A 27895-nucleotide genomic window follows, 5' to 3' on the forward strand; every position below is an offset into this window, starting at 1 on the left:
GAGGAAGGACAGATATAGGATTATGTATTATATAGGGTGTCTTAAAAGTCCCCTGACATAGAGTAGGGTAACTCTTATTATGAGACTTACAGTAAAATGTAAGAGGGGAAACCGTTTCCAAATATGTTGTTTTCAATCTAAAGTGAAGGATTTTTTTTTTTTTTTAAATCGGACAAGCCGTTTGGGCTGTACACTCTTTATGCGCCCAATGTTAAATGAAAATGCAACGTTGCCGTTTAGCTGGGGCTGGGGCAGGAAAGAACGGGACGGGAGAACTAATTTTGTACGAGTATGGTGAATGGGGGCTGGCCATCGACACGTTAGCATAACAGACAGTAACGTCATTCAATTATGTTGTGGAGGCCCAGGTAAATGAAGTTTCATTTTCGTTTAACACTGGGTGTATAAAGAGTGTACAGCCCAAACGGCTCATCCGATTAAAAAAAAAAAAAAAAAAAAAATTAGATTGAAAACGTTATACTTGGAGACTGTTTCCCCTCTTACATTTTGTTGTAGCTCTCATAATAACTGAGTTACCCCATGACATATATATTTGAAGCCCAAAATTAATAAGCTGGAATTTAATTATCACACATTTCTTCATTAACGTCGCTTGTTAGACTATTTCCGCTTCTTTCAAAATGAAAATAACGAAGAAAAGGTTGAATGAATTCACTGATTAATAAGTAGAATTAATAAGGTAGTTTTAAATAAGAATGTTCAAGTATTTCCAAAATTGACAGACTACAGAAATAAGAATTTGAACCGACTGTATGAATCTAAGAGTATTTTATTTCCTTCGAAAGCATACACTGTTTGATGGTGAAGTATGATAGTTTGCTTAAGATGACGCATTTTGATAGCAATTTCTGGCGAAAACCGTTTAATTTTAATCGACTTTTTTGATTAGTACAGTACGTTTCATGCTTTGCAATAAAACAATAAATATCGGCTTCATTCCCAATCCCTATTTTTACAACGGAAACTGTTTTAAATGATGCACATCCTTTGTAGATTTAACCGCAATGAATGATGGCATTTGCAGAAAAATACTTTGTAGTCACGGAAGAATGATTATCTCCTATTGTTATCCTTAGCTTTATTTTTTAACTTGATTTCTTGCTAACTTCACTCAATTTGCTGATAATTTAGTACCTACGAAGCAATCCTCTGATGTGAAAAATACATCTTCAGATTTTAAGGCATTTGTTACTTCTGATCAACATGCCACAAGATCAGTTGTTTTGAAGTAATTTCAAAGAAACACTTCTGCAGACTTCGACTGTGAACCAACTCTATGCTCAATCATACCACCACACAATTCAAATAATAATGAAACAAGTGAAGTTTATTTTCGTCGGTCTCTGTACTACAAAAAATAGCAGTCACCTACCTGGAGACCATCTAGATCAATCAGACTCACTACGGAATCTTGAAGCATTAGTTATGATGCAGGGGCTAAAATTATACACACAAAACTTCCCGAGACCCCATTTCTTTCGTTTTTATGTAGCAGAAAAGTAGAAACTACTATTTTTTTTTGGGGGGGGGGGGGGACTAGTAGTCTCACAGGAAGCCTTTCAGCTCACACAAGTGGCCAATTACAGAAAAATAACATACATTTAATTCTTCAAATATGTAGTCTAAGTGGCCAATATGTATTTCCAATACTAAAGAGAGAAAACACCGACAATGATTTCAAGTAGTGACTTACACTCTCATGCTGCAACATTTTGATTTCATGAGCAAACTGTTTGCATCCTGTTTGGAGTTTATCACCAAGGCAGTATATCAAGTACACCTTCAATTGAACGTGGGATGCGAACTAAATGAGTTTTTAGAGGTAATCTTTGACTACGTATATAATATTTCAAATACACTGGTTTTGTCATTGTAGTCTGTATCAAACAGTTGAATTTAAAAAAATGAATATCAGGTGTTTTACCAAGAGAACTTTTCACCATTAAAGAAATGCATTTACCACTGAACAGGATACACGCTTAATTTCTATCCTTCCTCGTGCTGACTTCGTAAAAGCATTACATAATAGATGTACAATAAAGGATTAATGCAGACAGAGATGAAACGCCTTCGTTAGGAACCAACGAAGAGCTTAAACACAACTTTACACTGACGAAATTAAAATTAGTATAACTAATTTCGAAATTCAGATTGGAGCAAACCATAGACACGCTAAAGTCAATCTTTATATATCAGGGAAGTTCGAAGAAACAACTTTGTATAGTTACATTCAAAAATGCATTCCCTATTACAATATTTCTATTTGTTGTCTGTTAGGAACTGACCTAACTAGTAAATTGCTTTGTATTGACTTAGAAAAGCTTTTCTTTAATTAATAGGAAACACTATATGAACTGTCAAAGTTACTAAAAAAAAAAAAAAATATCTGGGGGAATCCACTTTTGAGCGCTACTGTCCATAGGTCTTCTTGCAACCTTCCTTGAAGCAGCTTTGATACTTCCACCGTACCTACCTTAAATACATCAACGTATAAGAAACAGTCATTTACGATTTTCCAGCAAAGCTTACAAATTTATTCTATACTTCAAGGATGGAAGAAAAGAAAGAAGACGAATGTTGGAATTGATTTATAGAGGAACGAGGATTATACATTACATAAACGTTTCACGCCATTACAAAACATATCATTAAGACTAAGTTGACTGTCACAAAATCATCATCATCAACAGATTAGTATACGCTTACCGTTCCCCACACTATTTTCAAAATACCAATGGAACTCTGTAATTTGACAGAACAGCCTGAAGATGGTTTCTCAATCAAATTACCTTTCTATTTGTATCTAGTGCTAAAATTGTATCTTGTAACTACCCCTTACCACGCTACTATTGTTATTATTATTATTATTCCCATTTCATATTTCTACATAGGAAATCAAGAGCATGTCATATCCCTCCACTCTAAACACAGGAAACTTATGCTCTGAAGCGAAACTTGGAGATGTTTTGCTGTCGTGGATTAATTTGTGTGTGGTTTAATCTTTTCCAGCCTATCTCCAATACAAGCTTACCCCCGTTTTCATTACCGTTTCTAACAAAATCATATTTTCGTTAAATATTAAGCTTATTAATGTTCGAAGTTTCGATAAATTCAACTTCACATTTATAGAACAAAACGAAGTGCCGTTACAAGTGCATCGCATTCATGTGTTAGGTGATTATTTTAAGATAATCGTGCATATAAAGCGTGATATAACTGAATAAATTTCCCATACTTACTAAACATTTCGATTTAAGTGATGCTCATTATACCACGAAATCATGTTGCATTGACATGTAATATTAAATGTCCCTTCCCCAGGTTATAAAATACAATCTTGAACTACGCGCAACGTTACAACATATTTTACTACACTGATCAAGAGACGTACACAATCGCCTGCCATTTTGCGCGACAGTGCTGCATCAGGAGCCATATGGACTCGGAAAAATTCCATCAAGTCATTCAGAGTAAGTTCCAATGTTCAATCGCTATCGAATTTAATAGGCATGAATCAGATGGAATCCTTATTAGGTAAAAGTATTTAGTTCTTCGAGCATATGGTGGCTACCTGAAAGCAACACACACACACACACACACACAAAAAAGAAATCTTTAAGTTTTATGTCCCAACGGTTATGCCGGCTAGGCTAAGGGAGACTGTGATGATGAGTAATGAATAAAGTCGGAGGAAACGGGAGAACCCCGACAAAACCCACGCACACGGTGTTTGTCCAACACAAAGCTCACTTGACACGAGCTGGGATCGAACCAAGGACCCCATGCACCAGATGTGAACTATCTACCACTGAGCCATCGCCGCTCCGAGCAGTACAAAGATTCAAGAGCCAAGCTAAGATATAGGATTCCAGAAAAAGTTCTTATGATGTATTTTCTGATAAGGATGTGAATTTAAAAACTGTATTTATTTCAAAACAGCTTCAGTAACTTAACTTTGGCCCTTTGAAGCGGAGCATTTGCGTGCGTTGTACATAAAATAGAGCACTCGCTGTTTAGTACTTCCCAAGACTTGCGGTCTATTTTCATTAAACCGTCAATGAGCAAGAAATACCTATTTTATACCGCTTTCTTCTAGTTTTCAGTACAAAAACAAACCCACAAAAGTTGTACTTTGAGATGTGTTAAACATAAATACAGTAGAACCCCCCCTAATTCGTCACCTTTCAGACTGGGGTTATAGTCGGAACGCGAAGAGGTCGGATTATCAGAAAATACGGATTTACAATAAAATAATTTCTGAACTCAAAAATGACTCTATTGTTCTCTACAGTAAAAACAAATGAATAATAAGCACTAAAAACTGCACATACAGTACAGAAAACACGCACAATGAAAGAAACGATAGAAGAGATGACAGAGCACTAAAGCGAACAGCGGTAACAGCAAGTAAACAACAATGCTGCGACGGCAGTAAACGACAATGGGCCTCGTGAGTCACCGACGAATCTGGACACGTTCGGCTCGAGCACAGTCGGATCGATCGGATCAACCGTAGTGGCGGACCAGCGAAAAGTGGACGAGAGGGGTTCTACTGCACTGCTTTTCCTCTATCATTAAGCACCGTAAAAATGTAGTAAAGATACAGAACGAGTTTAAATCATTAACTATAACTTTCGTGACAGAAGTTACACATTTAAAAAGACTATTAACATGCGACTGAATTACTGAGGTATGTAACATCGCTTGATCGTTTATTTGGTTGTCGAACGTTAGAATGGGGAAAGTATAACTACTAAACTAGCAACAGTTGTAACTGATAACAGGTTTTTGGAATTGTAAGGATACCTATTGTATTTAACAATAACTTTATTTTACGTGCAATTCAAAGGCGAATGCAATTTATATGATTAACGACGAAATTTCTAGCAAGAAAGCAACACATACTTCAACTGATCTTCCATTTTTTCATTTATGTGGATTTCCTATAGGAAAATCCATATATAGAGTTATTCAAAAAGCACGCCAATTTTGTCACATCAAATTATGAACTTTATTTTATCAAAACACACTAACAAAATTCATAAAAATGTTCATCACACATTCCAATTTCAGGTATGGTGAATGGCGTCGGGCATATGATGACGACCTTTACTGTGCTGGCATGCAATAACTCTGTTAGTGAAATTCGCTGAATGGCTAACAGCCACATTGTTATGAATCACTGCAATGTTCTGCTCAGAACGACCACTACGACGACGCTCAAAACTTTTAATGTTCACTGTTGAACCCATTTCAATAATCTTTTTCATAAGTGTGCAAACTGTTCATTCATTCGGTGCCTCATTTCGCCCTAGAACCGCGTGAAGTCGCCTGACAGTTGTTGCATAACTTTCTCGGTGATCCGTTCTGATAAAAAGTTTTCACAATTAGCACACGTTGCCCTATAGTAAACTGCTGCATGGCTAGACACAGACTGAAGAAATGCGAAAAATTCAGACTAAGGCCGACAATCGGAATGTTTGTGGATAGAGTAACAATACAAAACAATGTCGACGACCGAGAAACAAAAATTTGCCATACGATCTAAAACCGGCGCGCTTTCTGAATAACCCTTTATAAAGAAATATATGGAAATCCATATAAATGAAGAGAAATTTTTATATGATCATTATATTTTGTCTTCGTTTGTTACATCTTTGCTTTCCTGTACTACTAACGACCCACCTGTTCCATTACTTCTATCTTCCTCCATTAAACTCTGCACTATCACGTGACTCTACATTCCAAAATGGCGGCCAAAGCTACTATTCTGTTCTGTGATTTTCTCCCCCCCCCCCCCCCACTTTCTATTTCATAAAGTGACTGCGTCGTTTCCAGTTTGTGAGAAAATTTTTCACTATTTTCTGGTAATTCATTCCCGCATCAGCATTTCTTTGTTCCAAATAACATATATGGCATATAATAGCGATGATGTTCCCCTGTTGTGAATCTCCTCTACGAAAATGGCACGAAATCGTCTTTGTGGAGATTTTAATACTTTACTCTGAAATAACTTAATGATCTCATTTGGAAAAACAAACATTCATATTTCTTTAGTTTAAATCCATCTATGGACAACATGGATCTTTACAAAAAGATAAGAGTTTTTTTTTTTTTTTTTTGTTTTTGTATGACTTTTTAAAAAGCTACAACTGTATTTGTTTGCATTAATACAGTAATACAGCACTAAATAATTAGCTACAGTAAGTTATTCTGTGCGACTAGTGTAAGACCAGCACAGTAATCTTCAAGACTGGCAAAAGATTAATTATGTCTTGCTATTATAAAAGAAACATCGCTTTCTTGGATTACACGAAATGAAATGCCGAAGACAATGATATTAGTACACATTAAAGTTACACGATTTTTTGTATACGACAATATTCTAATGTTAGTTTCAAAGGTCAAGTTCGGCACAGTTCAATCTCTCGGAGAATAAATGATCATAAATTGACTTTACGACAAGTATGCATTATTCCAAGTAATTGCACTAACAAATACGGCTTAAAACTAAGATTGTTAAAGATTGAATCATGTTCCACACTTCTCTTAAGATAAGAATTCAATCTAGAAGTAGGAACTGATTGTGCCTAAAAGGAATAGGAAATGTCCTCTTAAATGACACAAGTGCGAGCGAAATCAGGTGGGATATTAATATTTTAAAACGATATCACAGAATTTCTCTCCATGACTAGTTTTTCTTCCCACGATGGCAAAAAACATGATTTTAGTTGTTTATCACGGTAGATGAATGAAGACTTCTTTTTGAATGAAATAGTATTTTAAATTGCTGTTCGCTAGCAAGACGTTAATGCGTTATGCAAATTTATATATGGAAATTGTGTCTTGATCGTTGGGTTGTATTTTCTTTTCCGATAACAATGAATACATGAAAGGAAATATACTTCAGAAAGCATGACTTGCAAATACTTTAAACCAAATAATTTTTTGTTTAATTAGTCTTATCATATAACGAAGTATCGAGAGTTGTAAAAAAAACCATGGTAAACAACATATTTAAGACAACCCTAAAAGGAAAATTCAAGTTTTACACATAATATATGTGATTCATCATATTATTCAATGAGTAAAGCATAATATAAATAAGAACACAAATTTATTTTAGTTATTGTAAAACCAACATACGAATTATGTTAGTGTTATTCTTTCTTCTACTGCCCGAGACTTCACAGGAAGTTTAATCACCATATTTAAATCAGGTTCAAGCTATAATCTAATATCCAATCGTTGAAGTTGATCGTTGTGTATTATAACTTGTCATCAAATTAAATTAAACAGTATTTCATGCACTCTTTAAACATGGAATATGAAATCCAAATAAAATGTAAAACTATGTCACAGAACTTTAAGTCGGAAAAAAAAAAAAAAAAAAAAGTGATCCGATCAAATCTGCATGAATAATTCTCGATTTTATAAGTCCGGCTAATTATCTGGTTAGATAAAATGACAGTCTAAAACTGGATAATTTTGCCCTTTTTTTATTTTTGACCACTAGTACGATGATAAAGTTAAATATCTCTCGGCAATACGTTTACATTGCATACAAATGCATAAAAAATTTTGCCGAATCAAATATTATACATGAAAAAAATTGCAGCTAAAAAATATTTGATATCGATGGCTGCGTATTAAGATTTAAGACTTCAGAACTAATGACTTCCGGGCAAATTTTGTAGATTTTATGCAGATTGACGTATCGCAGGGCGCAAAACTATACAACTTCGTAGTGACGGTCGAACGGAAGGAATACATACTGCATTACGGTCGGTGGCATGATCTTTACAGTTAACTTTGCTTTAAGTTTTCTCGAAGTGACGTGATTATCAGTAGGTATTTGATCAAGGAAATAACTACAAAAAGCACCTAATTTTACATTTTGCCTGCGATCTTTCTTTTGTACTTTACAAGTACAAGTTTTTAACATTGCTGCATAAATAACTTTTGTATTTATTATTACAGATTACCAATAATTAAATTCATGTAGCTTAACACTCGATGTACTAGCAGTATATCCTGACACTAAGTATTAAAATAACGCTAATAATCAACTGTTTGAATGACTCTTTTCAACACACACCTGCAATCTAGCTTCTTTGCTGTCTTCTAACAATGAAAACCAGAACTTTGAATATTGGATATTATTAATCGGAAAGTTAATTTTGCACTGATAAACACATGTTACAGAAAATTTGCTGTGCCCTGTCATTAGGCATCTACAATACAAATCAAGACTAAAAGTAGAATTAGTATTACCCTGGAAAGAATGGAAAATACACACTTCTGTTCTATGTGTTTACCTGTATGTGCAAAATCTTTACCACTGATCCAGAAAAGAAAGAAAAAAAAAACTGTCAAAAACTAACGATAATTCCTTCAAAGTATACTTCTAATATATTGTCAAACTAATAATAAAACTAATAAAGAAACATAATAATACTTATCATATTCTCCATTAATAGGAATTGCTTACTTAAAATAGTCATATTTGTAATGTTAATCTCATTGCAATATGTGCATTACTAGCAACAAACACTTTATGAATGACAGGATATAGATTTTTGTAATTGATTCGAAATTTCAAGTGTCCTACTACAAGTATCACTAATTTTATCGGTAAAAATTTGCAGAATACAAATTTTCTTTCCCTTTCTTTCAAAACAGATCTTATATTAGAAATTTTAAAATGAATACAATTTTAAACTTGTGACAAGACCAATAAAATATACGAATTAATCATTTTATACAGCAATATCAGCACAACTATATGTTCCTTCACGTAAACTTACAACTCAGAACATATCTAATTTATATAAATTATGCATTTTAAACTGTCATTGTTTCTGCAAATCTGAAACACTATATAATACCTGTTACACACATAATTGACAGATTATTCACGTTCAATCCTCGAAATCAATTTGCGCAAAGAAAACAGATACATTGAAATAATTTCAAGTATTACTGCACTGTTATAGATTGTCTTCCTGAACTTTAGAGAAAATTCAATCAAATATACTGAATGTAATCTTTTACCTAACTGCCACTTACCTGATATTCTGTTTTTCTTTTAAAGCAGAACAATGCACAATAGCCTAGCCAACAAATTACCATCATCATCATTATTATTATTATTATTAAAAAAATAAAAAAATGGAAAAACTACAAATAAGACATCGTTACAGCCTGCTTCTACACTAGGGGTAACCAATACATCACTATGCGAATGCCTAGATCAACAGTAATATTGCACTACTGGAAGTAAAAATATGTTTCATAAAGAAATTATATATATATATACGTGCCATTAAAAAAGGCTAAAACCTACATTACATATGTATATGGCCACATCCCTAGAAAAAAGGTCAACAGCTGTAAAGCTGAACCTTACATGACACGTTGCCTTCGCTTGAAACAGAGCAATCAAAGCTCGTGATACAAAATGAATGGCGCAAGCAATTCCAGATTTCAAAGAGAAAAGTAACTACAATTAATACACAGTCCACAAAAAATGTGAAATATTTTGCCAGAAAAAAAGAGAAAAGACGAATTAAAAATGGGTGGTATACAAATCACACCGTCACCTAATTCAAATGCATATATATATTTTTTTATACTTGTAAAAGGAAAGCACTAGCAACTAAAGTAAGGAAACAAGTTTTAAGACGAAACGTGCAGTTAAAGACAGCTGCTTTCTTAATTTTCTTTTTAAAAAAAATCCATGAAATTGAAATAATCAAGCACATCCATACACAGATGGAGTGAACAGCCGGGCAACATTTATATAATTAAATTCAAAACGACAACACCATGCCACACTTCATGGGAAATGGATATCTCATGCCATAAAACACACACCACCATTTTCGCCCCGTGACATGTGCGAAGCAAGAGATTCAGAATGACGAACCTGTTTTTACCAGTTACCAGTCCTTGCAAGATTAAAAACACACGCACACACAGAGAAATGTGAAGCCAATTTTGAAAGTTATTACAATTTTTCTACTTTTCAATCCCTTGATTATCTCATTTAAGAAAAAAATAAAATAAAGTAAATTCTACTAGCATAAATTGAGCCCATCACCATATTTTTGCTAAGCTCAGAAGAATATTAACTGCCTCATAGAAGTGCTAAAAAAGCAGTTATGGGCAAAAGCAGCACTGCACGTCTTATTATTGTTAAAAAATGCATAACGAATATTTTTGAAAATTATTTCATAGAAATATTAAATTGTCAAACCACGCAAAAGCTGAATCCTCCTTATCAATACTAGACAGTTCGTAAGTGATCTTCGGTAAGATTTTCTTTTTTGTATAAAAGTACATGCAAATTTCAACTTATCTAAGTGAGGGCACCATCAAAATTGAGGCACTCACTTCGCAGGTAAAAATTACATGCAGCATGGAATGGGGTATCTGCAACATTAACGAGGGATGGGTAAGAAGGATACAAATAGCGAAAACGAAGGGATAAGTAGGACAAGGTGAAGTTAACTGGCAACGCAAGCTGCGTATAAAAGAAGTGCAATGAGACCAAAGAGCTACAAATCAAAAAATACTCAATATGCAACTAGGGCAGATATTCGTGAAAAATCTGAAAGGAAATTAAAAAAACATGCACTCTAAATACCCTATTACTTCACCTACCTTGAAAAATGATCGAAAACTTCCTACTAAAACTCCAAAAACAGTACTACATGAAACACCCAACACTAGACAGAATTAAAATATTTGATAAAAAGAAAACACACACTATCTACAAGTGAGAAATCCTACGTGAAGAAACGACACTTACACACACATCAACACTGAAAGCGTCACCACAGTCGAATAGTGAACGCTAGTGAAGCCCACAGGATGACCAGGAAAGAATCCACACTTCACTCAATGGGCCATGCTTTGGATCAGTTTACTTAGTAACTAAAAACTTTTCAGTTTTTTTTTTCTTTCTTTTTTTCTTAAGCGAAAACAAAATGATTTCGACTTTGAGCACAGGTACAAAGGAGGTACAGTAGGAAAGAAAATTTCGGTACAAGTGTGGATTAACATAGTTGGTACAAAAAGAAACCTTTCAAAAGGATCATCATGTGGGCTCCACAGGTTTAGTACATGAGCGGACAAGAAGAATGAAGGAAAGCAGCTTACAGCTTGGTCTGTGGAGCTCTTGCTGTAGGGGACCGGAATCAAACGTTCTTGCAACTCACCACCTATCACCTTCAAGAGTAAAGGGCAACAACGGTCAGAATACAGCAGTGTGAGTTGAAACCAGGACCAGAGGATTAATCTACTCTTGGGGAGGGTCATACAAAGGGCTATGGGCAGGTGCTCAAACATCTACTCAAATTCTGGGAGAGACCTTGTGAGATGGAATTAACGTAATTTTTATTTTACTCCATTTTATTTATTTATGCTTTTTTGAAGAAATCATGCTAGAATATTACAAATAACTGCTTAGTAGGACATTAGTATTAATACAATAGTAGCAGAGAACATAATTTCATCTCACAAGGTCATTTGACTTCCGTGAGAGTTATTTTTGTGCACAAAAGGTTTGTTTAGCTCAATGAAGTAATAAGTGGTCAGTAGATTAACTGAGTATAGATGTATACTAACACTCAAACCCTAATATTTGACCATACCAAGTGACTTAATAGCTGCAAATGAAAAAAGGAAGCATTAAAAAAAGGTGAGATGTCTTCAGTGGACACACTGTTTCTACACAGAAAAAACAAGGTGGTGAAGAAGCATGTTTGTATGTACAGAAGGAGACCAAATTCTAAAAGAGTGTGAAGTAAGGTTCTACTATAACAATACTGTGTTTTGATGTTAAATGCAAGGTGTAAAGGGAATCTGCAGGCTCTCACACTTTCACATACATTCACAATACAACACTCAACTAAGTGAAATGAAATAAGGAAGACAGAGGTTACCTCGTTGCAGCACTCCCATCCCACTGCTGCCAGAGGAAAAGGGTGGACAGAAAACAAACCACCAACATAACGGAACAATTTTTTTTTTTAATTTTTTTTAAGTAGGAAAAGGAAACAACACTCCAGAATACTGATGTCTTCCAAACTGTTAATTCATTGTTTCTTTCCCAGGAAAGTCAATACACTTAGTTCTCTCCCAATCTTAGATCTCTAAAGGGCAAGCCACAGGGCAAGCATTTGGCACATCACCAATGTTTCTACACATGGAGTAAGACATGCAGTGCTATGCTATCACCCTTTCCAGATGTAACACCAACAATGGGTGCCTGGGTGAGACAAGGGGTCCACAGCATCACCACCACAAACCTGATTGTCCTGCCACTACCTGATCAACAGGATTGAACGAGTGCAAGGTCAAAGATGATGTAAATACAAGGTAACATTCTGTACAAAGAAAGCAAGCTCAACAATATTTTCAGTTCCCTGAATAGAAGAAAGGAAAAATATGAAAAAATATATATATATATTATATATATATCAACACCTACTTTTCTAATATGGAAACTAGAGTGATACTTCCTCAGGAAGCTCTTGCCATGCTAAATACTAGTTTCGTGTACTAGCTTCGGCAAATCGGGGAGCTGCTGCGGGAACTGTGGACTGGAGGAATTTAATGTTTGTAGGTGATGAGGACTCAAGGGTTGGTATGGGGATATTCTTTGTGGGTTATTTTTTGAAACTAGAACGTTCCATTGGGAACTAGGTGCATTAAGAGAGTTAATGGCAGGAGTAGAGTTATTCGTAGTTGTATGAGTAACAGAAGGAATTTGAAGTGACTGAGGCGCAGGAGAGGGTTGGGAAGTTGTGATGGGATAGTGAGAACTTGGCTCAGTACTTTGAGTGGCAGCCTCGTTTACAAGTCCATGCGGGGTTGCGGGAGAGGAGGGTCCCCTGTCCACCAAGTAGTCGGTCTCCGCAGGCACCAGGTGGGGATCCTCGGCAGGAGATACCATCTTCAGAATCGAGGAATTATTCGATTTATCACGGTCGTTCAGAGGTGACGGCGTTTTGACAGGGTCCTCATCTATGTAACTGATGTCAGACAGGGGGCGCGGGCCAGTGTGGCTTCGAGAGCTGCGCAAACTGTGTAAGCTGTGTAAACTATGTACAGAGCGCCGTTCCTCCAGGTCTTCTAGTGTAGACTTGAAAGCCCTGATTACTCGCAGCTGCAAACACAGGGAAGGAGACTCATGAAGGGGGAGGCTCTACTCACACACACACACTTGTTTCTTAATCAACATTTCCATCACATGAGCTCAGTTCACCACACCAGACTAGCAGAAACACAGACATCAACCAGTAACGTCGGCATGCATTTCGGGGCTTCAAATCTCACTCGGTTAGAATGACTTTTCAATACAGCCAAAACAAAAATGTAAATTGTTATATAAATGAATTTTCGAACGGATTAATTTTTCAAAAAGCACAGGGTATAAGATATGCTTATGCTGATGCCTGGTGTTAGTGACACTGATGTATCACAGATGGTGTTCATTGATGTTTAAAAATACTAGATGTGAAATTTGCTTTGCAAATTCTATTGTAAGTCCAGCTACTGGGACAAGCAACAAAATTTAATAATGTATGTTGAAGAGAAATTCCAATCAGCAAAAACTAAAACACAATAATGCGCCACTAGGAATATTGTGGTTTACTAAAGCTATAATAAGTACAAAAATAAGACATTTTTACTAGATCAGAATTTAAAAAAAAAAAAATAAATAAAATAAAATCTGCCTTGAACAAATGCCATTAGTAATACAGTACCTAAGAGTAAACAAAATTTACGAGTAGAGAGAAAGAGAAAGATAAACCTGGCAGAAATAAAATTAGACTACAAACATCAATGAACACCACATTTGCTACTGTCAATTGTGAAGATTTTTCTTAACAGCATGGCTTGGCCAATCAGGGTTACGGCAAGGTATTTGGTATGTAGAAACATGCTGAGTAAGTTAAGTAACTTAACTACAAAAGATAACTTAACAGAAAATATATATATATATATGTTTATATAATTATGTAATAAAGGCAAAAACAGAATAAAAATAGAAATTAATAACTAAGAACAAAATAAAATAAACAAATAAATAATCATAATCATAATGTACAGTTAAGTTACTAAGACAGAAAGCTGAGCATGCTTTGTCATGCTTCAGTAGTCTTAACAGGATTAAATTTGAAGCAAACGAAAATGACTAGTAACCACACACCCCTTCAGTATGGCACACTCGAAATTTTTAAAAGCACAAATTCATGGCAGGTAATTTCACACCTAGCAGCTACATTAAGGTTGAAAAAATAATAACATTTCATTCCAAATAAAGATTGAGTTCTTTTCTTGAACATACCATTTGAACATTGGGTTTTTATATATTGCTAATCAGCAAGAAAAAAAAAAAAAAAAAAAAAAAAATACTAGAGCTATGTCTGGAGATGCCACTATTGTTAATGCTCTAAATAATGGCACACATCTTGCTATATACCACCTTCACCAAGCACAGCTACCATACGACTGCAAATGCTAGTAGCCCTGTGAAGTGCTTGCCACTGTTTCCAATAAAAGTTGAGATATTAACAGTAATTTTATGTATATTTTAAAGTACCAACAATAAGCACAGGGAAGTCCGAGAACCTGTCCGAGAATCAATCTATTGAGATACAATGGGACTGAAAGGGTGTACACATGAAGGAATGGACCCCCGATGCCTCCGAGATTGTGTAAGGAATTGAAGGATAGAAAAAAAAGAAGAAGCAGAACACTGACAATGTGTGTGCAATGAAGGACAGAATTTGAAGAAGCTTCTGTGCAGAAAGCAGTGAAGTGATCTGTTGAAAGGGAAATAGAGTATCATATATATATATATATATTTGTATATAGTTATTTATTTTATGTTCATGCCTAGGTCAACTACTCTATAGCAGAAATGTAATCACGTCTGCTCACAATTTAAATACTTGGAACGTTGACGGAAATAATTAAAACGTATTGTCTGTCACGAATAATACAAGACTACATTTCTGCTATAGATTAGTAATGTCACAGAATCTATGTGTATATGAAACAGTAGAGGCCAAACTTCGTCATTCGAAGAAATCCCTTTATCCAAATTTACATATCAAAAAAATAAATAATACATATATTGTATGATCTTATACCGTATTTCTAAAATATGATTTATGTATTTCAGTGTAAATATATTTAACAGGTATATGACGAATAAATTCGTATATTTAATTAGACATAGGTGTCCCATAAGGAAGTTTTAGCACTATTAAAACTTGTGTTTGGGCCTAGGTACACATGTAATTCAAGAAAATAAAATATTCCTGACCCAGAAAACGTATTTCTATCATATCTTACCTAAAGTTTGAAACACGGATGCTAAAACTTATATTCTATTTTAGCTATGGATTTGAATATAGTAAGGTTAGGTAAAAAAAAAAAAAAAATAATAATAATAATAATAATAAATAAAATAAAATAAAAAAAATAAATAAAAATCAGAATGCATTATTGTAACCGTGAAAATTTGTGTGTACATCAACTGTTTATTATCTTCGCTTCTATCAATGCTAGGAAACTTACAATTCTTCGTTGGTTTCTTTCCCTAGTGCCATCATAATCTACTAAGCAAGTTTATTACAGCTCTACTCACATTGTTTCATGGAAAACTGAGAGGTGAGTTACACACGGTATTTACATAGTATGTATAAACAGTACTTTACCTCTTACTTTGCGACACATTTGCTGGTTGTATATTAGCTCCAAACTATTATTTTTGTTTGTTAAACCATTAACAATCTCAAAAATCCACACGTTCGATCACTTACTATATTCCATATTTGCACACAATAATGAAACCCCTTAAACGCAGTTACACCATGGTCTCCCTATCTTCTTGCCTAGTCCCACCACCTTCATCGGAATACGGATTGAATAGAATAAGATTGCACCCATCAAATTCAGTAGAAACGACGAGTTTTTTCTTTCGACCCACTGCAGCGACACTTTTGCACTGAAAGAGAACTTAACTATGCTGTACCCTAAAACATTTATCTACTACATAGTTTCCTGCATAATAAATCCTTAATGTAGCGCGAAAGTGACTTCAAATATATATTACAATAACGTAAGGTAAACTGTTATGTACATGTCAAAGCCAAGATGACTGGGAACGTGTGCAAGGGATTACGGAATATTCGAAAGTAAAAGTACGTCTAATCCTTTGCGCACGTTCCCACTTATCTTAGTTTTGTCATTTTTGAAAACTAAAGATATCACATTCTGTAAAATTCATCATACCGTTTTCTCTGGTGTTGTTAGTATCTGCCTTATGGCGACTAAGTTAATCCCCCCCCCCCCCAATATTTCATCGGTTCAGAACTCGGAAAGGACGCACTCTGCAGCATTTTTGTACAAATACTTTCTAGTTTGTTCTCATGTATAGACTAACCCCCCCACCCAGCTTGTGTGTATAATATTACATACATCTTTATAAATATAAAAATTGATTTATGTATGTGTGTCTGTTTCAGCATAACTCTGGAACGCCTGGAGCAATTTTAAACGAGGCCGGTACACATATTAACTACAGTATGGAAAACACTACTGTCGGAGTAAGACCTTTAGAACACCTAGGGAGGATGGGAAAGGGGGACATATGAAAATGACCGATATTAGTGTCGAATTCATAGTTTTTCGAGTCCATGAGCTGATTTGTGATAGTCCAGATTCCGTTTAAGTTCAATTTCAGCACCCCAATGAGGGTAAAACCTCAGAGCACACCTAGGGGTAGTAGGAGGTGTGACATAAAAATGATCGAAAACGACCGATATTAGTATTTAATCCATAATTTTCTGGGTTGCTGAGATAGTGACACACCAAATGCCGTTGAAGTCCGATTTAAGCCCTCACTGGCATCGGCGAGGGTGAAATGGTGACAAAAATATCGAAAATCTCATCTTTCGTTGAAACCGTTATTTGTTGTCTACTAACAAAAGTACCTTTGATTAATAATGAGTAAGACGACATAAATAATTTTCTTTGCTAGTTAATACATATCTATATTCCCATACTTTTGCCACAAATGCGTGTTTTGTATTAATGCCACTAGCCGAAACAGTAACATATACCTTCTTCCTGAACCAACTAAGGGAAACACCTCAGTCATGGACACTATTAAGAGCACTTTTGACAAAATATGTTGTAGACTGAAGAGAATTGCAGTATTCTTGTTATGTAGTTGTAAGCATAGTTTACACTTGCGTCTATTAAATCATAGTATCATTACTGCTATAGAAAACTATTAGAATGTACTATGTGAGTCGTTCTTGTAACCCTATTTTAGTAACCAGTGATGGATATTAAAAAAAAAAAAAAAAAAAAAAAAAAAAAAGTGGATGCCCCAGTTACGGACACCCAGTGATTGTCATACAAGAGAAATCAGCACATTTTGATAATAGGGTTGTGCTCATCACTGGTGTGCCACACTTGGTCACTATCGATCCAAGATGTACATTTTGTGAGGGCAGTCCTCACCCTCACCGAAGTTTCAACCCTCAACCTCACACAGTTTACTAGGTTATCTCCCCTAGTCACCCTCGCCCTCGTGAAGACTACTTGGGACTCGCTCTCACACACCTCACCCTATTTACTCTTACGCAGATCCCTCACCCGCACATTTATGACAGGGTGAGAATGTTCTCATGACGAGGGCCATCTTCACAAAATGAATATTCGTGCTCTCGATATAGAATAGCAGTTTAATGTGTGCGATACATTCTGCACGTGCTTATGCTTACACTTTCGCCATGTTAGCCTTTCATACAATTACGATATCTAAAATGTTTCAAAATAACTATTACAACTCTTGGGGGGTGATTTCAGTGGTCGAAAGAGACAAACATTTATTTGACACGTTTTCCTTGGGGCCTCGTGCCGTTGGTAGGGCCCCTTCAGGAGTTTATATTTTAATTGTATTTTCGGCAACTGTAGCTTAACATGAGGAATAAAAATGGTGTGTGATATTAGCAAGAAGTTGTACAGGACCTATTCGTTAAACATCATCCCGACATTTGTCCGTTAGAACTCAGGCATGGAAATAAACTGAAATCTAATTGGGCCGTTTGTTTGTCTGTCTGAGTTCCAAAGGGAAAATGCCGGGATGTTATTTTGCGAATAGGTCCTATACAATTTCTTGCCAATATCCCACACCCCTTCATTGCCTTACATTCAGCCAAAGTTGCCGAAAAGCCAAACATATCACTCACATTTGGACTCTTTTAAGTTGCCCTACCAACGGAACGAGGTCCCATAGGAAACAACGCCAGATACATTTTTGTCCTCTTTTGACCTCTAGAATCAGCTAACAACCGTTTTAGTAATTATTTTGAATCACCCCGTATATACGAACTGGAATGTGCGAAAAGTGTCCATAATTGAACCAAAGTCGCTAACTTACACCAGTAATACACAACCACTGTCCATTACTGGTAAACGTCACAAGCTATCAGTTTCTTTGAGCCAGTTTGTTCATGTAGCTTTGATGGTACTTTTGCAGCGGACATTTGTGTTATTGATACATTTTCAAATTTTACCAGTAATGGACGGAGGGTGTCCAATATTAGCACATAGTACTTGTATCTTACCAGTCATGGACACCCTTAATATTGACAGTTCAGGTTTATTAATATACATTTTTGCCACACACATGCCTTTCCTATACCTATATTAGTGCGTAGAAAAATACACACCATTCAATTTGTTCATAGCTTTACTATAACAAAGGTGCCAAGTGATATCTTACCTTATTCAACTTCTTAACATAATGTGAAAACAAAAGTGCGAAATCGACACCACGCCTTTACCACAACAACAGCGTCCGTAGATCTAACTGACGACAGCCTAACGACCTAGAGTGGAACGAGTATATTACGTAGATAATACCCAACACAATGCAAACTTCCCTGCGTTAGTGAATGTCTTATTTTTTACACATTTCCGCCAAAGTGTCCATTACTGGCGGCGAATTTATCCATGTCCATGGTTGGGGTGTTTCCCTTATGTAAGGAAAAAAAAAAAAAAAAAAAAAACTCACGACGGAAAAGAATTGATTGCAGAAACCAAATGACTGACAATGCCACCGGTGACCACACGAAAGCATGGACAGCCAGTAGTAAAAAAATAATTTTAAAAACTTTCCAATTCCAACGAATTTATAGTTTTCCTTCTATTACCAAAAGTAGACTACCTGAACAACTATATAAATGAGAAAGAATGAGGCATTAAATAGTAGTGACTTCCTGCTTATGTAATTGTATGAAGATCCCACATTTACGCGATTGTATGAAGATCCCACAAGACGCACTTTTTGTTGATTTTTTTTGCCTCCAAAATCAACGTGCCTCTTAAGATTTGAGTTATGCAAATTTAGGCCAGATTAGATGGAGTGTTGCCAAAAATTGCTAATCCCGTTAGTCCCGGTGTATTTTGTATGTATTCAGCCATCAAAAGTGGAAAAAATAGTGATGCCGATGAGGAAACAGATGAGCAGTAACGTGTCAATGTTGTTTTTGCAAGTGAGACTGCGAAACAGAAGAAAACAAACAAGTTTAGATAATTGCTGCAGAATTACTTGTTTGTTTGTGTGTCTATCTATACACACTGGTATAATATGATAACGATAATGGATTACTATAAAACTGACGCAAGCAAGTGTTGTACTGTAATTACATTAGGGGGGAAAAAGTACCAGCAGATGCACATGAATATACCGTGAAGTCCAAGAGTACATTGAATAATTATATATATATATTCTTTAAAATCAATGCAGTGTAAGTTTTTTCAGTTTCGCCAAGGGTGCGTCTTACATTCGCGTAAAATATGTATCACAGCCACGTGATATAGTACATCAGAATGTACATGTTACTAAACAAAGTATCATCACCTTCTTCTCCTTCTGAAGAAAGAGTAATTATAGGAAAATGTTCATATTGCAAACTAGTACTCCAGTATTACCGATAAGTGAGTCATTATGTAAGAAGATAATTTACCACTACAATATCTTATCAATATTGTAATGTACATATTTTATTATATTCAAACAGTACAAGAACTACAAAATACCATATCCCTTATGTCTTGCATGTCTGTTTTATGGATACTAGGTAATATTCGAGTGGGTATAATGACCAGAATTTGTAATACTCTTAGGCGAGTACTGTATTGTTACTTTTCTCTTCATAACTAATTTTATTGCCCAAGGCACTTAAACATTCATCGCAATAGCGAAAACATCTCCACTGAATTGGATTCTCTGGCCGTGTAAAACAAGTAGAATAGTTGTGATGATCTTATTTTATATATTACTCAGCAGAATATTCGTTCTTTGCACAGGGAGAATACGTTTCATATTAGACATAAAGCGTTGAATTTGGATTTAAACGGCATTAAAAGTCTCACTGTTCACCTCAGCGACCCCGAAAACAACAGATTCGACACTAATATCGGTCATTTTTTAATATCACTCCCCCTCCCCCTTCCTTAAGTTTTCCGTCAAAGTGAAATGATAAAAACCATCCCAGACCCGAACGTCACCTATGTTGAAAATTTGATCGAGATCGGTCGTGTTTCAAGAGTTATTAAGTTTTATTTATTTCTTTATATATTTCCCCTATACTTCAAAGTGACATTATTATTACTATTCTTCTTCTTCTTCTTCTTCTTCTTATTATTATTATTATTATTATGTACCTGCCTATTGGCAACTACTGGGACTAATTGAGGGTTTTTCTTTCTTTCTTATGTTTAGATGTGGAAATGTTTCCTGTGAGTTTCTGGATTACAGCTTCTTTTAACTCCTAACATTTTTTTTTCTGTTTTTCAAATCATCAATCAACTGTGTTCTTTCTATTTCTTGCTTTCTTTCCATCTTTTCTTCTATGGCGGTATGAGGAAAATTTATTCGCAAGATGTGTCCAATCCAATTGGCCTTCACACGAATGATGCTGGTCAAAAGTGTCCTCTTCTCTCCTACCTATCTTAGAATATCTTCATCTGTTACTCTCTCCGTCCATTTATCTTCTTCATGTTCGTCCAGCACCACATTTCGAAGCTCTCTAAATATTTGTTCTGTAACATCAGTAATGTGCAAGTCTCCGAACCATACAATGCAATACTCCATATACAGCACCTGACTATATTTTTCCTTAATCTAATGTTAAGCCTGCTAGTTAGAAGTAATCTTTTCATGTTGAATGTCTCTTTGGTTATTGAACTCTTGACCCGATCTCTTTAGCGCAGTAAGCGTCTATCGTCTAAAGCCATCCCAAATAACTAAACTGATCGACCTCTTCGAGAGCTCTCTGCTTTACTCGGATCCATAAGAGCGTTTCCACGGGATATTCTCATGACTTTTTTGAATTTTCGATATTGATTTGCATTCCATATAGTTTCCCAGTGTCAACTATTTTCTCCTTCATTTCCTCTAGTTCTTCTTCGGTTTTAGCTATAAAACCATGTCATCAGCATAACTCACCTTGTTAATGAATGATCTGCGCTCCAATCTAGAAATCTCCAACTCCCACTAATACTTTCTTCATTAAGCATTCACTGTAAACGTTACATATTACATCTTTGTCTGACTACTCTTCCTATCTCCACTCTATTGGTTCCTCCTTCATTCAAGCGCAAGTTCACTCTTTGTCCTGTGTATAGATTGCGAATGAGTCGTCGATCCCTTCAGCTGAACCCAGTTTTTTTAAAGTAGTTTCACAAGTTTGGTCCAACTGACCTGGTCGAAAGCTTTTTACCAGTCGGTGAAGCATAAACGCAATTCTTCCGTTACGTCAAGAACTCGTTTAGATATAATTAACCAAAAACATTAACACGTGCGAAGAACTGAATTTTTCCAAAGCTCCTTTGATACTTGAGAAACTTTCGCTAAGAACAATATTACATTTCCTTTCATTTCTAATAACTTATAAGTTCCCAGTAAATTTGCACAAAAAGTGTAATATTAATGCATTTGCTAAAATCTTCCACAATATCATTGAAAGTTGTTGCAATAAAGTATACATTAATCATATGAGTCACGTAAATTAGCTTAATGGAAATTATAGTTATTGGTATGGAACTTGTTCCATTACATTTAAATTTCAAATAGACTTGCTACTATAGACCTTGTGAGCAACTTCCTATAAAAGTTCATTCACACGAAGACTATGGAAACTAAAAAATGTGATGTCAGCAAGACACCAGTATCACCTAGTTCACTTCATAGTGTATTAAGTTGTTCTCACTTATAATCAAGATAATCCATAATTAGTAATTTCCTGTTCATTATCTGTACTTATTGTATATATATTATTTACAGAGACTATTGGAATGAAACAATTCATAGCATAGGTAACATCTCATAAATTTGTCATCAGAATTATTAGTAACAACAAAACTCATCATGAGAAGTTTTTCAACGAAGATTTTCTAAAATATTCATAGAAGTAAAATATGAAAAATGAAGTTTTACGTCCCACAGTTATGCCGGCTAGGCTAAAGGAGACTGTGATGATGAGAAATGAAGGAAGTGGGAGAACCCCTACAAAACCCACGCATATGGTGTTTGTCCACCGCAAAATTTACGCGGCTCGAGCTGGGATCGAACCAAGAATCTCATGCACCAGAGGTGAACGCTATTCCACTGAGCAATCGCGGCCTTAGTACAAAACTGTGAATATGGTTGCCCAAACCAAGTTTAAGGGAGATAATTGTCCTGAATTTTAAAATAAGCTAAGAGTGACCAGACAGACGATATGATTTCCATTAAGTTAATGTAGATTATTTTTGACTGATTTACATATTATTGTAACGAATTTCATTTACGATGTCCATTCCAAATTTTAAGGGATATATTTAATATACTTCTGGCCAAATTTAGTGAAAAACCCTATTTTTAAATTATGAAACTGGATGAAAACATATTATTGTTTGTAAATACATGGTAGTGGATAATCAGGAAGCTTACGAAAGCACAAGACAGCATCAAATTGTGAGATTTTCGCTGTTACTATCAACATTTAAGTGCCTTTGGCCATAAAGTTAGTGTATTAGTTATTAAGAGAAAGAACATCACGTGCCAAGGAGTGTTTCAAATTCTAAAAATCATGATGTTGAATCAATCCTGGCGATCTGAAGTATATTCGACACGTGAGAAGTCAATATTTTTACGCTGGCTGATACTCGAAGAAAACTTACTTGAATCTGATTATCACATTCACACTAACATTATCTAGGATGCATTTAAAACAACGGAAGGCGTAAAATATTAGTAACTATAGAATACTAATATTTTACGCCTTCCGTTGTTTTAAATGCATCCTAGATAGTTATTCTATAGTTACTGTGTTAATATTGATAAAATATTATTGTGCCAAATTATCTTCTTACATAATGATACTGTGGTAATACTTGGTACTAATATAACAACAACAAACTTGAGTAATGTTACTTTTTTATGTATAGTTAGGCGATATTTCCAGTACTTCCCACGGGTACTTTTGTTCTACATATTTGACTTCATATACTTACAATTTATGTACTATTAAAATAAAGAGTATTTCCAATGCATTCAAAAAACCAGTAGTGACAACAACCTCCCCTTCTCTCTGCGAGTTTTTATCAATATATATACACACGCATCCCATGCCGAACTTTTTTTTATATTTTATTTATTTATTTATTTTTTTTTAAGGTCATATAGCAATACCATATATAATAACTGACAGAGATAGCTTATAAGCAATAGAAGTGCACAAGACCATACTATACTCAAATCTATAGCTGTACTAGAGAGAAGTCAAAGGTTGGCATGCTTGTTACCGAATCCTATACTATGACGATGAGGTTAGCTGTGAATGAATTCAGCTAAATAAAGTAAGTACAGTTGGAAACAACAGAGGGAGTTTTCCCCTTGTCTTATTTACACTGCATTTTATGGGACACCTATGGTTAAGGTACTGGTAAACATGTATCTATCTGGAAGAAATTTAATTATTAAACACAAGAATAATGCACCAAGATGCCATATCAAACACTAGATAATCCTCTATAACCTGAAAGGGATATTATTTTTTTACAACACATTTTATTCATTAATATAAATTTAAAAAGAAAAAATCAATCCACAGCCACACTATCCTGTAGTTGAAAATTCATTTCCCTCAATACACACACGCACGCACACACACACCACACACACAAGAAACCAGAGTTTCGAGCAACTGTCTTTAAATAATTAGTTAGTAACCACTTCACCAGCATCAAACATGAAAATATCCATCCCTTTCAAGAGTTAAGCAGGTTTGTTAATGTTACGATCCATAAATCAGGCAAGGGGACTCACTTAAGGAAACCATTCAAGACATTTAAAATGAGCGAAGTTATTTTTTAAGTACATTGATTTATTATTAAAATTATTACGAAACCAAGTGAGACTACATTCCTTGGCGGATATCAGTGGAACAAAGACTTACAGAACAGAAAGACAAGGCAAGTCTGACATACAAACTTCGAATGTGCCTCATTATTGAAACTTTCAACCAGCATATTAGTTATTTTTATTGTCACTTAGTTTTAACTAACAGATACTGTATTATGTTCATAGCTCATGGAATGACTAACGAAATATTCACTTTATTCGCCCACAATGCTATCCACCAGAAGCTTCCATATTCTGGGATCAAACCAGGTGGAACACCCAAAAAATGACATCTATTTGAAAGCTGTTGTTCACAGCAGCTTTCAACCGATATCGTATGAGAGCATTCTTTTTTTCTACAAGTTATAATGTAAGTGTTTCTTTTTTTTTTAAAAAAAAAAAACTTATTTGTGCTTCACTTCCTTCTTATACCTCAAAACATCACTACTGCATTTCTCATTACGTAACTTTGATTATGTTCCCGAACATCCACACGCAAACCTTGCCTGATTTTCGTAGGATTGAAAGCAAAAAAGCAGAATACAAATCCACTGGGGATGTGTTACCTGTGTTTGTAACCTTGTAAGGCCTCGAATCCACAATATTTGACCTGCTCGTGGCTTCTTTTCTTGTGAATCTGAATCGAACTTCTCCTCACCAAGTGCAACAGTGTCGGTGTATTCTTCTGGATGACCCCTTCCCCAACTGAAAACAAGTGACATGATTTTTCATGAGTATATCTACACAAGTCATTGTGCGTAAATATATTTCATGCAAATCAACCTTTTGTAAATTAATTTGTACAATATTCTTAGCCTGTAACGAAAAACAACGTTCAAAGATGAGACGTATACCTATTACACAGTTAACACACTGCTGAAAATGGTGTATATGTGCAAAATATTTAAAATGATTGTTGTTTTCTTTCTCTTTTAAAATATTACAGCAAAAGCTTTGAATACTTGTAATTACAAGTTCTCGCAATTACATGATTTAAACAGTGTTACAAACTTCACCAATGATTTTCATATCTCCGGAACGGTTCGAGACATCGAAGTGCTGTCAACGGCAAACTGATTTGTTTGCCAATTCCAAACGATACAACTAGTTTTCCAATATTATAGTTATCTAAACATTTTTTTTCGAAATAAACCCTTTCAAAAAGTTCCAATTTTCAAGCCCTGTAACTTCGTTCCTATTCATTCGAAACACCATGGCCAACGCTAAGATACTTTTCTGTGCATTATCCTGTACATCTCCGTTGTGTTATATGTGTGACAGAGGCTTCCAAACTTTGGATGTTTCTTATACTATAACATCCTTAGTGTGCAACACTGAATAATAAACGTAGTATTTTAAGTTTTCGATTGACATGTTGATTTGAAATATGTAATAATCTGACGTAGTGCTATTTGAAAAAAAAACGTAACTTTATGCTGGCAACACTGTTCATCCGATGATGTTCGAAAATAGCTAGGACGTTCTCCCACTCCCTATAGTTCTTTGGTTCAAAATTTTGCTTCTCTGCCTTTTATGATTTGAGATATTTACTACTATCATTATAAACAGACCACTATGTATATATACACCCATATTTATATTTACACTCACCCATATTTATATTTGTTAAGTTTAATGAGATCTTTCAATTGGTATATGTCTCATCTTTCTGTAAAATGTTACTAATATTGCAGAATATGATATACAGTCAGACATCAAAAATAATGGAAATATCGTGACAAAAATTACTTCATTAATACAGCACCGGACCACGTTTTATTTTGTACTTCAGCTTGCATTTGTGCCGGAGTTGAGGTACAGAACTCATGAGAATGGTATATAGAAGAGTATTCCTTATAAAGTGCAACACTTGGTTACGTTGGTGATGGACGAAACTGTGCCGGAATATCTGCTCCAGAACAGTTTAATAAGCTCTTTGCCCGAAAACTAGTGAATTTAGGTTCAATAATGTTTAAATCGGGGGATTATGCGGGCCAGAGAAAGTATTGAAGTAAATTCTGATGTCACAAACACCTTGAACACAACGGAATGTGGGGATTGGCATGAACAGCATCTGTACTATAGGACGCACCTGGTCCCCCAAAATGTACACATCGCCAGTGACAGTAATCTAGCCTTCGTCAATATCAGCTTTAACGGTAGAAAGTACGCATTCTGAACCATAAATCTGGTCTATGTGACTATTCTCTTCAATTTTCGGCAATTCCTTTTACGTCCACTATTTCCCCATCGCTGGTCATGTTTTGCCCCACCACCATTGATACGTATCCACAAAGTGTCCTCTTTGAAAATCTGATAGGTCTTTTTCCCCATTTTCCACCACCATCGTCTTGCCTATTACAGACACGAATCCATACTATATTAATCCGTATGTTCTAAAAGAGAAGCACTTCACGAATGTCCCATGTTATTAACTCACAAAAATTGTTTGTAACAGTAAATCGGTCTTTCCATTATTTTGATAACTATGTACAAATCCATAATAACTGTGCAGATAATGAGATTGTATATATATATATATATATATATATATATATATATATATATATATATATATATATATATATATATATATATGTGTGTGTGTGTGTGTGTGTGCGAGATTTTATATGTATTTTGTTTCCTTTACCAAAACAAACTTGGATTAATTTTACACTGTCTCAAAAATATACACTCACGTACACGAAGTCTATTGGTAAACATAACCTAAGTAAACAATTTTATATTTCAATCAAACGAACAATATGAATATTAGGTAGGATGGCCCTTACTTTTCGACTTACGAGCTTTTTTTGAAACTCACCCCCTAAAATGGTTGTATATCAGACCAAAGTAACTCATGAGAAAAATTAGCTCAAAATTATCTCGTTATATACATGTATGGAACAAGATATCTCACTTTTATTACTATGTGAATTCATACCACATCTTTGGCTCACTTGACACTATAAGATAAAATAGAGCTTAATTAAAAGTTCTAATTAGTTACATTTAACCTTTTTTTTTTTTTTTTTTTTTTTTTCGACACCCAACTACCTTGCTGTTATGCAAATATTAATGTTCAAATCTAAAATAGTTACGACCCTTGTTCTATTTTTAAATAACTGAATTCAAGCAATGCAGTTTTAATTACAATTAAATGATCACAATAGCATTAAATGGGATAACTGCTTACAGCTTAACACCCTCTTTGGCGTCAGTAGGCAACAGTACAGCGAGCGACAACTATTAACAAAGACTAGCCTTTGGCTAGCTGGGGCCTTTACCCCCAAAACCCCGGGTTTGCTCGGCCTACGGCCTCGCATCTCACATGCAACAGTAACTGCGATAATAATAACGTAAGAAATCAATAACCGTGCAGATTAACAA

At 35.0% G+C, this 27895-nt stretch overlaps 1 protein-coding gene across 15 annotated transcripts in view; it reads right to left on the bottom strand.

Annotated features, from left to right (window-relative positions):
• The window catches only part of PMCA (plasma membrane calcium-transporting ATPase 3), a 765800-nt gene that overhangs the window by 5505 nt on the left and 732400 nt on the right, over positions 1–27895 (bottom strand). For 12 of the 15 annotated variants that reach the window (XR_014131792.1, XR_014131781.1, XR_014131782.1 and 9 more), the window contains 2 exons: positions 25072–25210; positions 12518–13195 (listed from right to left, as the gene is read on the bottom strand). Coding sequence is in view for 3 of the 15 variants with exons in the window: in XM_081761243.1 (XP_081617369.1) it covers positions 11185–11253; positions 25072–25210 (208 nt within the window). In the remaining 12 variants the exon portion in view is untranslated. Of the gene's footprint in view, positions 1–11184; positions 11254–12517; positions 13196–25071; positions 25211–27895 lie in introns of all 15 variants that reach the window. The other 3 variants (XM_081761243.1, XM_081761242.1, XM_081761244.1) reach the window with 2 other exon arrangements.

This window comes from Thermobia domestica, chromosome 6, assembly GCF_964235325.1.
Source record: "Thermobia domestica chromosome 6, izTheDome1.hap1.1, whole genome shotgun sequence".
NCBI lineage: Eukaryota > Metazoa > Arthropoda > Insecta > Zygentoma > Lepismatidae > Thermobia > Thermobia domestica.